The sequence below is a fragment of the Halichoerus grypus genome, chromosome 1 (genome assembly GCF_964656455.1).
Source record: "Halichoerus grypus chromosome 1, mHalGry1.hap1.1, whole genome shotgun sequence".
NCBI lineage: Eukaryota > Metazoa > Chordata > Mammalia > Carnivora > Phocidae > Halichoerus > Halichoerus grypus.
In genome coordinates, this window is record NC_135712.1 from 68,975,958 (window position 1) to 68,992,715 (window position 16,758).

The 16,758-nt window shown below is 37.6% G+C and overlaps 1 protein-coding gene across 4 annotated transcripts in view; it reads right to left on the reverse strand.

Moving 5' to 3' along the window:
* SLC12A8 (solute carrier family 12 member 8) overlaps positions 1–16,758 on the reverse strand; it is a 66,935-nt gene that overhangs the window by 27,549 nt on the left and 22,628 nt on the right. For all 4 annotated transcript variants that reach the window (XM_078066955.1, XM_078066971.1, XM_036071641.2 and 1 more), the window contains 2 exons: positions 10,187–10,281; positions 9,515–9,632 (listed from right to left, as the gene is read on the reverse strand). In XM_078066955.1, coding sequence (XP_077923081.1) covers positions 9,515–9,632; positions 10,187–10,281 — 213 coding nt within the window. The remainder of the gene's footprint in view (positions 1–9,514; positions 9,633–10,186; positions 10,282–16,758) is intronic.

Below are 16,758 nucleotides of genomic sequence, written 5' to 3' on the forward strand. Positions count from 1 at the left end.
TTCTCAAGAAACAAGAAAGGTCTCAAATACACAACCTAACCCTACACCTGAAGGAGCTGGAGGAAGAACAGCACATAAAGCCTAAACCCAGCAGGAGAAGAGAAATAACAAAGATCAGAGCAGAAATCAATGAAAAAGAAACCAAAAGAACAGTAGAACAGATCAATGAAACTAGCAGCTGGTTCTTTGAAAGAATTAATAAGATTGATAAACCCCTGGCCAGACTTATCAAAAAGATGGCTTCCCAGGGGAATTCTACCAAACATTTAAAGAAGAATTAATACCTATTCTTTTTAAAGTGTTCCAAAAAATAGAAATGGAAGGAAAACTTCCAAACTCGTTTTATGAGGCCACCATTACCTTGATCCCCAAACCAAACACCCCATCAAAAAGGAGAATTACAGACCAATATCCCTGATGAACATGGACGCAAAAATTCTCACCAAAATACTAGCCAATAGGATCCAACAGTACATTAAAAGGATTATTCACCACGACCAAGTGGGATTTATTCCTGGGCTGCAAAAGGTTGGTTCAACATCTGCAAATCAATCAACGTGATACAATACATTAATAAAAGAAACAACAAGAACCATATGATCCTCTCAATAGATGCAGAAAAAGCATTTGACAAAGTACAGCATCCTTTCTTGATTAAAACGCTTCAGAGTGTAGGGATAGAGGGTACATACTTCAATATCATAAAAGCCTTCTATGAAAAACCCACAGTGAATATCATTGTCAATGGGGAAAAACTAAGAGCTTTTCCCCTAAGGTCAGGAACACGGCAGGGATGTCCACTATCACCACTGCTATTCAACATAGTATTAGAAGTCCTAGCCACAGCAATCAGACAACAAAAAGAAATAAAAGTCATCCGAATCAGCAAAGAAGAAGTCAAACTCTTATTCTTTGCAGATGATATGATACTTTATGTGGAAAACCCAAAAGACTCCACTCCAAAACAGCTAGAACTCATACAGGAATTCAGTAAAGTGGCAGGATATAAAATCAACGCACAGAAATCAGTTGCATTTCTATACACCAACAACAAGACAGAAGAAAGAGAAATTAAGGAGTCGATACCATTTACAATTGCACCCCAAACCATAAGATACCTAGGAATAAATCTAACCAAAGAGGCGAATCTGTACTCAGAAAACTATAGAATACTCATGAAAGAAATTGAGGAAGATGCAAAGAAATGGAAAAACAGTCCATGCTCATGGATTGGAAGGACAAATATTGTGAAGATGTCAATGCTACCTAGAGCAATCTACACATTCAATGCAATCCCTATCAAAATACCATCAACTTTTTTCACAGAGCTGGAACAAATAATCCTAAAATTTGTATGGAACCAGAAAAGACCTCGAATGGCCAGAGGAATGTTGAAAAAGAAAAGCAAAGCTGGTGGCATCACAATCCGGACTTCAAGCTCTATTACAAAGCTGTAATCATCAAGACAGTATGGTACTGGCACAAAAACAGACACATAGATCAATGGAACAGAATAGAGAGCCCAGAAATGGACCCTCACCTCTACGGTCAACTAATCTTCGACAAAGCAGGAAAGAAAGTCCAATGGAAAAAAGACAGTCTCTTCAACATATGGTGTTAGGAAAACTGGACAGCCACATGCAGAAGAATGAAACTGGACCATTTCCTTACACCACACACAAAAATAGACTCAAAATGGATGAAAGACCTAAATGTGAGACAGGAATCCATCAAAATCCTAGAGGAGAACACAGGCAGCAACCTCTTTGACCTCAGCTGCAGCAGCTTCTTCTTAGACACATCGCCCAAGGTAAGGGAAGCAAGGGCAAAAATGAACTATTGGGACTTCATCAAGATAAAAAGCTTTTGCACAGGGGGCACCTGGGTGGCTCAGTCGTTGGGCGTCTGCCTTCGACTTAGGTCATGGTCCCGGGGTCCTGGGATCGAGCCCCGCATTGGGCTCCCTGCTCAGCGGGAGGCCTGCTTCTCCCTCTCCCACTCCCCCTGCTTGTGTTCCCTCTCTCGCTATCTGTCAAAAAAAAAAAAAGCTTTTGCACAGCAAAGGAAACAGTCAACAAAACCAAAAGACAACTGACAGAATGGGAGAAGATATTTGCAAATGACATATCAGATAAAGGGCTAGTATCCAAAATCTATAAAGAACTTATCAAACTCAACACCCAAAGAACAAATAATCTAATCAAGAAATGGGCAGAAGACATGAACAGACGTTTTTCCAAAGAAGACATCCAAATGGCCAACAGACACATGAAAAAGTGCTCACCATCACTCGGCATCAGGGAAATCCAAATCAAAACCTCAGTGAGATACCATCTCACACCAGTCAGAATGGTTAAAATTAACAAGTGAGGAAACGACAAATGTTGGCGAGGATGTGGAGAAAGGGGAACCCTCCTACACTGTTGGTGGGAATGCAAGCTGGCGCAGCCACTCTGGAAAACAGTATGGAGGTTCCTCAAAAAGTTGAAAATAGAGCTACCCTATGATCCAGCAATTGCACTACTGGGTATTTACCCCCATACAAATGTAGTGATCCAAAGGGGTATGTGCACCCCGATGTTTATAGCAGCAATGTCCACAATAGCCAAACTATGGAAAGAGCGAAGATGTCCATCGACAGATGAATGGATAAAGAAGATGTGGTATATATATACAATGGAATATTATGCAGCCATCAAAAAAACCGAAATCTTGCCATTTGCAACGACATGGGTAGAACTAGAGGGTATTATGCTAAGCGAAATAAGTCAATCAGAGAAAGACAAGTATCATATGATCTCACTGATATGATGAATTCTTAATCTCAGGAAACAAACTGAGGGTTGCTGGAGTGGTGGGGGGTGGGAGGGATGGGGTGGATGGATGATAGACATTGGGGAGGGTATGTGCTACGGTGAACGCTGTGAATTGTGAAGGACTGATGAATCACAGACCTGTACCCCTGAAACAAATAATTCATTATATGTTTAAAAAAAAAAAAGAAGATAGTAGGAAGGGAAAAACGAAGGGGGGAAAATCGGAGGGAGAGATGAACCATGAGAGACTATGGACTCTGAGAAACAAACTGAGGGTTTTAGAGGGGAGGGGGGTGGGGGGATGGGTGAGCCTGGTGATGGGTATTAAAGAGGGCACGTATTGCATGGAGCACTGGGTGTTATACACAAACAATGAATCATGGAACACTACATCAAAAACTAATGATGTAATGTGTGGTGACTAACATAACATAATAAAGTAAAATTAAAAAAAAATGTTTCTCCAATTTTGTATCATCTATCTGTCTATCTATCTATCTGTCTATCGTCTATCTATCTAAATGGCTGGTTGAAAATTGGTTGATAAGATAGTATTCAGTATATAATCAGGACATTAGCATTATGGGGCTTACGTTAGAATCTTGGCTAATGTCTACAGGATGTAGCTGATAATACATATTTCCTCAGTTTCATTTAGGGTTCATGTGGTTAAAGGGGGGGACAAATTTTAGATTTGCATTAATATCTGCAATTGCAAGAGAAAGTTTCTAATATATTTTGATACTGTTGGAAGGAAGAAAATAAACATAAACATTTTACTGAACTTACTTATTTGTGATCATTTGGATTCTAAATTATCTAAATTCGAGATGTAGATTGGCCTGAAATTTTATTTCATATTTTCGTGTGAAGAAATTTCTGGGAAATATTTAAATTTCTTAATATCAAAGTAATTTCTAAGAAATTCAGAAGTAATCACTAATATAACCCCTATGTTAATCAAAATGTATTCTATTCCTTAAACTAGCTGATAGGAGGACCTCTCCCTAGCATGACTTTTTCTAAAGCATTATTTTTAATGTAAATGGGACTTACAATGTTTGATGTGCTTTTCTTTTAAAACATCAGACTGTTCCAATTCTGAAGAACTTTTTTTTTCTTTTCATTTTGCCTGGATTGTTATGGTCTGATTTAGTTAGAACTTGAAACCATTTATTGCTTTATTTTAAATTGGGGCATCAGGGGCACCTGGGTGGCTCAGTCGTTAAGGGTCTGCCTTCGGCTCAGGTCATGATCCCAGGGTCCTCGGATGGAGCCCCACATCGGGCTCCCTGCTCAGCAGGAGGCCTGCTTCTCCCTCTCCCACTGCTTGTGTTCCCTCTCTCATTGTCTCTCTCTCTGTCAAATAATAAAAATAATAAATAAATAAATAAATAAATAAATAAATAAATTGGGGCATCATAGTATTTTGCTGAAAAGGGCTCTCAACCGTACTTTTTAAACAGCTTTATTATTGAGGAATAACGGAATACAATCAGAGTACTGATTGTGTTTTCTTACTTTCTAGATTCTTGACGCTCTGGAATTTGTGACCTTAATCCTGGAGGTGGGAGGTAATTCCTAGAGATAGCAAACAACTCCCCTGTGAGCATACTTTGGATGTACAAACCAACAAATCCAGAGCCCTCACCCCCAATTACCTTCTTTGTTAAACTCCCACACACCAAGCCAATACTCCCCTGCCCTAAATCACCCCAGAGCCAGGTACTGGGTAGCCAGTGACCACTTTTATATCCCAGAGCCCACCAAAATTACTCAAACTATCCAATCCTAAATGCGTCAGCTACCTACCTGCCTCGCCCATCCCTTCCCATTAAAACTTCAGTAATGGCTCTGGGCCATGTTCTCCTCTCTTCCTCTTCTGCCTCCTGACCGACACTGGTCCTTCCCCACTTGGCCCTGAGTGGCATGCCATGCCTCCTGTTTCTAGGGAGCTGTCAGCATAAACTTCTTCCTTCGTGACTATCATTTCTGTGTGTGTGTGTATCTTACCATTTCTGTGCCTCTGTTTAATCTTACTAATTAAAACAAATTAGTACATTTTTAGAACAACTACATGTATTTAAAGTGTAAAATTTGGGAAGTGTTGACACATATATGTACTGTGAAGCCATCACCACAAACAAGATAATGAACGTATCCATCACGTCCAACAGCTTCCTCAAGCTGCTTCATAAGACCTCCTTCCCACACATCCCCCCACCCACAAACCCCACCCAAAGGCAACCACAGTTCTGCTGTCATTATAGATTACTTTGCATTTTCAGTAATTACATATATATGAAATAGTATACTATGCACTCTTCTTGTCTGGTTTATATATAAATTATATATAAAATATATTAGTTATACATATATGAAATACTACACTATGTACTCTGTCTGGTTTCTTTCACTCAGCATCTTTATTTTGAGATTCATCCATGTTACTACATGTATCAATAGTCCATTCTTAAAAAAAAGTTCATTCTTTTTATTGCTGAGTAGTATTCCATTGTATGGTTATACTACAATTCATTTACAGAGTCACCTCTTGGTGGACATTTGAGTTGTTTCCAGTTTGGGGCTATTTACAAATTAAGCTGCTATGAATATTCATGTGCATGTTTTTTTTTTTTTTTTATGGCCATACGCTTTCATTTCACTTGGGTAAATAACTAGGAGTCCAGTAGCAGGTTCATATAGCAAGTATATGTTTAACTTTACTTATTTATTTATTTATTTATCAATGTCTTTATTAAATTTTAATTCCAATTAGCTAACACACAGTGTTATATTAGTTTCAGGTGTACAATATAGTGATTCAACAGTACCCAACATCACCCAGCGCTCACCACAGCAAGTGCACTCCTTCATCCCCATCACCTATTTCACCCATCGCCCCACCCACCTCCCCTGTTTAACTTTTTAATAAACTGCCACACTGTTTTACAAAGTGATCGTATCATTTACATTCCCACCAGCAGTATATGATAGTTCTAGTTGCTCCATATCTTCAACAGGTGACATGGTCAGTACTTTTAATTTTAGTCATATTAATAGGTGTATAGTAGTATGTTGTGATTTTAGTTGAATTTCCTAATGACCACTCACATTGTGCATCTTTTCATGTGCTTATTTTGCCATCCATTTATGTTCTTTGATGAAATCTATTTAAAATCTTTGCCCGTTTTTGTTGTCATTTCCTTATTATTGAAATTTGAGAGTTTTTATGTGTTCTAGATACAAGTCCTTTATCGGATATGTGAATTGCTAATATTTTCCCACAGTCTGTGGCTTGCCTTTGCGTTTTCTTTTTCTTTTTTTTTTTTTTTAAGATTTTATTCATTTATTTGACAAAGAGAGAAAACACAAGCAGGGGGAGTGGGAGAGGGAGAAGCAGACTCCCTGCTTAGCAGGGGGCCTGATGCGGGGCTCAATCCCAGAACCCTGGGATCATGACCTGAGCTTAACTGACTGAGCCACCCAGGCACCCCGACCTTTGCATGTCTTTACCAGTGGAAGATCAGAGATCTTAATTTTGAGGAAGTTCAATTTATCAACTCTTTTCCTGCATTGAGTGTTATATCTAAGAAATCTGCCTCATTCAGTCACAGTTTCCTACATTTTATTTTAGAAATTTTATAATTTTAGGTTTTACATTTAGTTCTATGATCCATTTTGAGTTATTTTTGTATTGTATGATGTATGCAATTGCAGCTTAATTTTTGAATATGGATTTCCAATTGTTCTAGCACTGTATGCTAAAAAGACTTTTCTTCCACTGAATTGCCTTTGTACGGTTTTTGATAATCAACTGACCATGTATGTAGGGGCTAGTTTCTAGACTCTCTACTTTGGCCACTGATTTGTCTATCTTGATGCCAATACCATGCTACCTCAATTGCTTTAATTTATAATCAGTCTCAAAATCAGGTAATGTAAGTTCAACTCTGTTCTTTTACAAAGCTGGTTGGACTACTATAGGTTTTTTGCATTTCCATGTGAATATTTTGGAATCTGCTTGCCAGTTGCTCCACAACAGGCCGCTGAGATTTTGACTGGGATTGTGTCGAATTATAGGACAGTTTGGGGAGAACTGACATTACGAATATTGAATCCTCCAATTCAAAAACACAGTAGATCTCTTCATTTATTTCTTTAATTTCCTCTTTAACTTCTTCTCAGAAATGCTTGTAGTTTTCCCCTTGTAGTTTGTGAATATTACACTAATTGATTTAGAATGTTAAACCTCGAATTCTGGGGTACATCCATTTTGTTATGATGTATTATCCTTTTTATACATTTTTATATTCAACTTGTTAAAATTTTGTTATGATTTTTTTGCATCTACATTCATGAGGGGTATTGGTGTAGAGTTTTCCAAAGAGTTTCTACAGAATTAATATTCTTTCTTCCTTAAATATTTGACAGTTTGCATTAGTGAAGCCATCGGGGCCTAGAGTTTTCTCTGTGGGCAGGTTTTTAATGACAAGGTATTGAGATTACCTAAATAGCCCTATATTCTAGAGTGAGCTTTGATATTTCCATCTTTCAAGGAATTTGTCCAGTTTATCTCAGTCGCCAAATTTATTGGCATATAGCTATTTGTAATATTTCTTTGTTTTACTTTTACATCCGTAGATGCTAGTAATATCATCTCTCTCATTCCTGATATTGGTATTTTTGTGCCTTCTCTCCTTTTATACTTATCAGTCTAGCTGGAGACCTGTCAATTTTATTGATCTCGCATAACCAGATTTTTGTCTCATTGCATTCTCTCTATATAAGATTTTTATTGATTTCTACTTTGATCTTTATTTTTTCCTTTTTCTTCTTTCTCTAGTTTCTTAAGTTGGAAGCTGGGGTCATTGATTTCAGAACTTTCCTCTTTTCTTTTTCTTTTTTTTTAATTTTAGGTAGTTAACATACAGTACAATATTGGTTTCTAGTCTTCTTTTCTAATATATGCATTTGATGTGATAAATTTCCTTCTAACTATTGCATTAGCTGCATCCCATAATTTTGAGATGTTACATTTTCATTTTTGTTCAGTTCAAAATACTTTGTAATTTCACTTTTTATGTCTTCTTTGGGCCATCAGTTATTTAGTTTCTTTAGTTTATTTAGTGTTCTTAGTCATTTAGTGTTATTTAGTGTTCTTTAGTTTCTAAATATTTTGATACCTGGAATATCATTCTATTACTTATTTCTAATTTACCTCACCCTTAGTCAAGGAACATACTTTGTTCTTGAATTTGCTTGAATGCTTTTAAATTTATTTAACCTTTTAAAAAACTTTTTAAAATTTATTAAACTTTTAAAAATTTATTAAACATTTTTTAATCCTAGACTATGGTCCATCCTGGTAAATGTTTCATGTATACTCAAAAGGAATGTATATTCTGTTGTTAGGTGGAATGTTCTATAAATGTCAGTTTGGTCAAGTTTGTTGACAAGGTTCTTCAAGTCTTCTAAAGCCTTATTGATTTTATGCCTACTTATTTCAGCAATTATTGAGAGAGAGGTATTGGAATCTCTGACTATAATTATGAACTTTTCTATTTCTTTTTGCAAGTCTGTCAGGTTTTGCATCATGTTATTAAAGCTCTGTTTCTAAATGCGTAAGTGTTAAGGTTTGTTTTGTCCTCTTGATGAATTTTTCCCTTTACTTTTCTGAAATGACCCTCTTTATCTCTGATAATATTCTGTTCTCTGAAATCTATTTTGTCTGATGTTAATATAATCACTTCAGTTTTGTTTTGATTCATGTTATCATGAGATTATCTTTTCCCTCCCTTTTGCTCTTAATATATTTTTGCCTTTATATTTAAAGTAGATTTCTTGTAGGCAGCATATAGTTGGATCATGCTTTTTTATTCAATCTGACAGTATCAGTGTTTAGACCATTTAATTGGGACTGTTTAGACCATTTATAATTAGTATGTTTATTGCTATGGCTAGGTTTATATAAACCACCTTGCCATTTGTTTTCTGTTTGTCTCATATGCCATTTTTTTTTTTAAAGATTTTATTTATTTATTTGAGAGAGAGAGAATGAGAGAGAGAGCACACGAGAGGGGGGAGGGTCAGAGGGAGAAGCAGATTCCCTGCTGAGCAGGGAACCTGATGCGGGACTCGATACAGGGACTCCAGGATCATGACCTGAGCCGAAGGCAGTCGCTTAACCAACTGAGCCACCCAGGCGCCCTCATATGCCCTTTATTATCATTTTCTTTTTTCCTGCTTTATTTCGATTTGAGTATTTTTTTAAATTCAATTTTATCTTCTTTATTGGCTTATTAGCTATACTTCTTCGTTGTATTATTTTAGTGGCTGCTTTAGGGTTTGTAGTATACCTTTTTAACTTATCATGGTCTACCTTTAAGTAATATTATAGTATTTCACAGTAGTATCAGAAACCTAAAACAGTATATTTCCATTTCTTTCCTCCTGGCCCTTGTGCTATTGTTATTAATTTTACTGCCATATGTCTTATGGCCCAACAAGTTGTTATTATTTTTTATTTGTTACCATTTGTGTGCATGTTATATTTTTCCTCCTAGACTATAAGCTACTTGAAAATGGGATTCATAGGTGAGTCAATGTTGGCATTTAATAGGTGCTCAAAACACATTTTTTCAATGAATGCTAAAAGAGAAGAAGGAAGATGGTGGCAAAAAGACTCTGCTGCTTACCAAGGTGAAGCCCTGGACTGGCCCGACCAATGTAGAAATATACAACAGCAGCAACACCCATGTTAATGAGGGTGTAGACCCACTGGATCACAAACATGATGAGAAGAGACCCAAAAGCCTGTGGAAACAGAGTAGGAAGGGCAAGTCATCTAATGGTATATCACATGGTAAGCAAGCCACAAGGCCAGGGCCGTAAGAAACAACAGTCCCTCTCATCAACCTCTGATCACTATAAATTCTGAATAGTTGAAGTTCACATATAATTCAAAACCTCCCTTAAGCAGATATTTGAGAAAACATCCACCCAAAAGTACCCTATAATCAAAACTATCAATAAATAGATATTCTACCCTAGCTCCTTGTCCTACCCCTCCTTAGAAGAAACAAATTAGAGTGAAATTATGCTAATTTGCTATAGCTAGAAATTTAGTGACCCAGAGGTTATCACGGATGATTAATTATTTTTAAAGTAAACCATTGATTAAAATAAGTGGTTCATTAAATATAATCTTGCCATTTGTAGTCTCATCTAAACTCTAATGTAACATACTTAAATCACCTTACTCCTCGTTAAGACTCTCCTTTCTCCTCTCCCCTATGCAGCCTCCTAGATTGACATCTCTAACTGAATTCTTTCTCAAGGACAATTGGGATAAAAATGAAGTTACTCACCCCTAACAGGGAGACCCAGGGGTTGCACACGTGGGTGTAGAAGGAAGTTGATCTCTGGATATCTTGTTCTCGGAGCGTAGACTTTAGGAAGAAATCTAAAAAATAAATGAGCCAAATCCTTGGTTACCAATTTGTTACCAAACCCTTTTCTATTTTTATGAGCAAATACCTATGAATTCCTCTTCTCCAATTTTGTAGCTCAGCCTAAAAAACAACTTCCATTCACCTCAACCATTAACTCCCTTGACCACACTTAAGGCTTGTTTATGAGTAATCTCAATCCATCTACCTCTGCCTATCACCTCCTTTTTTTTAAAAATTTACTCTGCTGTCTCTTACCCCAACTATTCATAGCCTACAAAGGAATCTTCCGTCAATTTGCCCTAGTATGTTTTTGCTTTCTATTACCTACTTCCTCTTTTCACTACCCTCTTACCTAGCTAAGATTCTATAAGACTTGCAGCATTCCCTTGCTTACCTCACCTTCTTCCATGCTTCAGCATTCCTCAGCAGTCTTGTACTTAGTCAACTCATTCTCCTACTCTCTGATGTAACAAATTTACAGCTTCTCCTCTCAAACAGAGCTTTTATATGCTCTCATCACAAGTCTACCAGGCTACTTGCATCTGTACCCTCTCTTCTACCTTTCCTCCTTTCACAGTGGGACGAACAGTCCCAGCTCTTACCTAAGGCAAATCCCTCCAGTTGTGCCCTGTTCAAGGGCTTTGCTTTCGCATTATCAATTTCTCCATCCTTTACCGAATCATCCCCATCAAATACAAATACACTGTAATTTCTCCCACTTAAACAAATATTTCCCAGTCCACTCCTTAGTTACTGCTCTATTTACCTTCCTTATAGCAAAACTCCTCATAAGAATTGCCTCTACAGTCTCTACCTCCCATTATTTCCTCAGCCCACTCTTAAGATTGTATATAACATTCCACTAAAACCACTCTTCCTAAGGTTGTCAGTGACTTGAAACTTTTCAGATTCAATGGTCAATTCACAGTCCTCATTCTACTGGACCTTTCAGACAGCATCTAACACATGTGGTCTCTTTCTTCTTATTGAAACACTTTCTTCTCTTGGTTTCTAGGATGCCTTACTCCCCTGGTTTTCCTCCTCTCTCACTGGCCACTCCTTCTTAGTCTCCTTTGCTGGATTACCACCCTCTTCCAACTCTCAAATATTGGAGTATCCCAGCATTTATTCAGTCCCTGGCACTCTTCTTATTTCCAAATATACTCACTTCTAGGAGATTTCATCTAGTCCCAAATGGCTTTATATACTATCCACATGCTGATGTTCCAAGTAGACATCATCATCAACCTCTCCCCTGAACTGAAGTTGTGAATACCTAGTTGTCTTCTTAATATCTCCCCTTACCTGGCTAACAAGCACCTCAAGCTTTAACATGGCTAAAGCAGAAATCTATTCTCCCCAAGTCTTCTTTATCTGAATAAATGATACGACCATTCACTCAACTATCGAAGATTTATCCTTAACCCCTCTTTTCCTCACAAATACGTCTATTCCATCAGTAATTCCTGTTGATTCTACCCCCAAAATATATCCAAAATATGACCACTCCTTACCACCTTCATTGTTCCCATCCTAATCCAAGCCACTTTCATCTTTCATCTGATTTACTGTAGTGTGTTCCTATAGTAGAGATCACAGTCATAGTACATTTCCCAGGATTTCTTGCAGTGAGGTGTGGTCACATGACTAAGTTCTCACCAGTGGAATATGAACAAAAGTGGTAAGTACCACTTCAGCACCAAGGTCTTTGAGAAAACACGTATGCCTCTTCTCTGTGCCTGTAAATCTGAACATGGTAACTGAGTCTTGACTTTATATGACAAGGTACTAAGGGATAATACAGTCAAAAGAATGGAAGGAGCCTGAGTCCCAGAATCAGTGCATGGAGGAGAGCCTTCCTAGACTATTAATGCAAGTAAGAAATAAATTTCCATTGTGTTTGAGCCACTATTTATTATTATTATTATAGCAGTTTAGTCTGCCTTAATATATCTCCAACAGGCTTGGCTCTTTCTCTTACCTCTCTCTATACAATACATTCCTCACAAAGCCAGTGATTTTTTTTCTTTCTTTAAGTGATCTTCTTGAAGCCTGAACCTGATCATATCACAACCCTGGCCTGCATGGCCCTACAGTGCACTGACCTCCACTTTTCTCATGTACTCATCTCCTACCTCTCTCCCCTAGCCCACTCCTCTCAAGTTACTGCTGGACTTCTGCTGTTCTTGGAACTTGCCAATCCTATTCTCACCTGTACCTTTATACATGCCATTTCTTCTGCCTGGAACTCTTCCCCCACATACCTACATGGCTCACTATTTTATACAATTAGATTCTCCATTAAAATATCCTCTTCTTGGGGCGCCTGGGTGGCTTAGTTGTTAAGTGCCTGCCTTCGGCTCAGGTCATGATCCCAGGGTCCTGGGATCGAGCCCCACGTCGGGCTCCCTGCTCAGCGGGAAGCCTGCTTCTCCCTTTCCCACTCCCCCTGCTTGTGTTCCTGCTCTCGCTATCTCTCTCTGTCAAATAAATAAATAAAACCTTTAAAAAAAAAAATCCTCTTCTCAGAGATATCTTTTCTGACAAACCTATCTGAAACAGTACCCTTTCTCCCCACCATCGCCTCTCTCTATCCTGTTACCCTGCTTTACTCTTCATCATAGTAGCTATCACTTACTGACGTTACAGTATATATTTGTTTGCTTGTTTAGTATGTGTCTTCCCCTCCTAGAATGCAAGCTCAAGGACAGCAGAGACCTTCTATGTCTATTCAGAATGTTCCCCCACACCTGGAACAGCGTTTGAAATGTAGGAAATGTTCTATACATGTGGTTAAATGAATAAAGAAACTATCCTAGCCCCCAAAGTAGTTTCTATCCTTTCAGCATCTGTCTGCCTTCATCATGTGCTTCCAACTATCATACTTATCTTTTGTATCTCCATACCTTGAGGGCAATGACTGTCTTTTTACATCTCTAAATGCCAAATCTTGGCATTTAGAAGTTTGTGTATAGGAAGTGCTCAATAAATGTCTCCTCTTTAATTGTGGATTAAAATAAACTTTGCCAAAGTTTATGATTGATTTGAATTAATGACTTTATTACTTTTTTAAAAAAAAGTAGGAATACTGTTGATTGCCATTAATTAAGTTATACAATTTTAACATGCCCGAGGCATGATTCATTTTTCCAATCACAGGCTTAGTGAAATACAGTTGCCCCCTTGGTTATTAAGAAGGAACAGTATTGGTTAAGGACTTAGATTTTTGCCTCTCTGAGATCTGTGAAATGTTAAGCTCACCTTTTCACAGTTAATCTCAATCTCACACAACCTCAATTACACTGTACCTAAGGAAACTGTATGTGCGTGTATGTTTTCTGAGGAACCTGGGGGGAAACAGAAGAAAGAGGTGTGCCTTCCAGGCAAGCACAATGCAGTTTTATACACCAGCAATGTGAGGGAAAATTCATGCAAGGATGCTCAACTACTTTGAATAGGCACAATAAAGCAGGCAGACAATTATTCAGAATTCTGAACAACTATGGTTTCAAAACCCTTTGAAAATGACTAAAAGAATTTTTTTCTCTTGTCAAGGATTTTGCTGAAAGAAGAAAGTCTTACAGACTAGTGTGGGAGGGGACAGTTTCTCATGTTATAAATTCTAGAATAGTAATCAAGAAAGCGACTTTACTTTATCATGCCTTATTTGCAAAACAAACAGGTAAACAAAACCATGCATCAGGCATGTTAAAAATATCAAATACAATAAACATAATTATGTCAATTTTTAAAATAACAAATTAAGTAATTTTATAGAAGGCACTTAAAATAAATATTAAACCATCTCTGAAAATATACTCCATATCTTTATCAGAATAAATAAACACATACCTCTAATTAATATATATAAACTAAGAATGTGCAGAGTCCACAAAGGATCATATTTCAAGTCCATGTGGTATTTTATTATGTTGATAATACAATTCTTTTAACCACTTTCCAAATGTTGCACATTTAAGTTACGTCTAATTTTTTGTTAACACAATATAGCTATGAAAATCTTGAACACATCTTATGGTTTATTGTTTGGTTTTGAGTTGTTTCCTTGATATACAATTCCCCCAAATAGATTTAGAGAGTCAGAGCAATTAAATAGTTTTATATTTCTTGTTACATCATGAAAGATCATTCTCTAGAGAGAATGAACTGGAGACGTTAATGTCAACTATACAGCAATAATAAAAATTAAAAATAAAAAAAAAAGAAGAAGAAGAATGAACCAGAGGGACTGTCAGCTATGGCAATATGAAGAGGTCAGTGAATCCTCTCCACAAGAAGTATACAACTAGACAAAATAATAAAAAGCAATCACTCAGGGCTCTAGAAACCAAATGGAGACAAGTAATTAAGAAGTATTTATTTTTCAAAAACTGCTGGAACTGAGGGTGAGAACAGTGAGAGCCTCTGGCCTGGCCTCCCATCCCCATCCCAGTTCTTCCCAGCATGGAGCCAGTCAGAAACTGGCAGTTTTGCTGTCAGAGGGGACAAACTTGTGAGTTGTGCCTTTATAAGCTAAATGTGGTGAATACAGTAGGAAACTGGGAGGGGAAAAGTCCTCAGCTTTGCTAGCCTGAGGTTGTGGACCCAGCTAGGGCAAGCCGTGGACCAACCAGAAATTTAATGGAAATATCTAGAAATGAGAGAGCCACAGAAGCACTATAGAAGAACTAGATCTCCCCATATTTCCCTGGCTGACTGGAAAACTGCTCCTGCCTGAGGAGACCAAAGAGAGACTGGCAAAAAGTAAAAGCCAGGGGAGACTGGAGAACTAGCTGTAACTTTGACTGCTTCCCAACCTACACACAGATCCACTGGCAGAGGGTGGAGCCTCATGGGCCACATAGACTCAAGGGCAACCCCCAGGAAGCCAAGCTAAAAATTAAAAATAAGAATAAAAAACTGAGTAAGGACATCAGAATCCACACACCACAGAGGAGAGAGATTCCATAGTTCAAATCCGGGAAATTTACTAAAACAAACAAAAACTTGGAAACATATACCAGAATCAGGAGTTGCCACACTATATTATCTAAATTGTCCAGTATTCAACCAAAAATTATAAAACTTGCAAAGAAACAGGAAACTGACCCTGCTTTGGAGAAAAAGCAATAAAAAGAAACTGAGTGAGTGGGCCTGCATGCTGGGTTTAGCAGACAGACTCCAAAGCAGCTAGTATGATAAATATATTCAAAGAATTAAATAAAAATACAACCTTAGGGGCTCCTGGGTGGCTCAGTTGGTTAAGTGTCTGACTTCAGCTCAGGTCAATCTTAGGGTCCTGGGATAAAGCCCCATGTTGGGCTCCCCACTCAGGAGGGAGTCTGCCTGTCCCTCTGCCCCTCCCCTGCTCACTCTCTCTCTCAAATAAACAAATAAAATCTTAAGGAAAATATGATGGCAGTTATTTCAAAATAGGGGATATCAACAGAGACATATTAACATTAAAAAAAAAAAAAATCATGGGCACCTGAGTGGCTCAGTTGGTTGAGCGTTGGGCTCTTAATTTTGGCTCAGGTCATGACCTCATGAGATCCAGCCCTGAGTCAGGCTCCATGCTCAGCGTGGAGTCTGCTTGTCCCTCTCCCTCCATCCACTCTCACGTACACACACACACACGCTCACACACTCTCTCTCTCTCTCTTGAATAAATAAATAAATCTAAAAAAAGCAAATGAAAATTCTACAGTTAGAAGGTCAAATAACAGAAATAAAAACTTTACTATATGGGCTCAACAGCAGATTTGAGATGGCAGAAGAAAGTATCAGTGAACTTGAAGATAGATCAGTAGAAATTATCCAAACTGAAGAACAGAGCCTCAGAGACCTGGGGGACAATGTAAAGTATACCAATTAATGTGTAATTGGAGTCCTATAGAGATGGGAGAGAAAGAGAAGAGCAGAATAAATATTTGCAGAAATAATGGCTCCCAAATTTGATGACAAACTTTAATCAACAGATCCAGAAGGAATGAATCCACTGGAATTGCTTCCAGCAATGTGTACATATACCTGATTACCACAGACCTACTATTTTTTATTTAAATTTTTGATAGCTTAATAGATGTGCAATGATATTTTAAAGGTGGTTTAATTTGTGTTCTTTGAATTAATGTGATGGCCTAGTTCATAGTACATACTATCAGCAAGTAGCATACGTTTTGTGTAGTGGTTAAGAGCACAGGACCTAAAGTGAAAAGGACCTGATTTCAAAATCTGGCTGTCTCATAACCTGAGCAAATGTTTAACTTCTCTAAGCCTCTGTAAAAAGATAATAACAATGCCTAACTCTGAGCTTACATGAGATAATCTGTTAAGTGCTTATCTCAGTGCCAAGAACATGGACAAGCTTGAAAAATACTGGCTATTTTTAGCTACCAACAATATTTAACAATTAACAATAAAAGTTTGTTGAATGAACAATGAACGAGTCTGGGCATTGATTTTTCAAATGTAAACTGCATATTCAT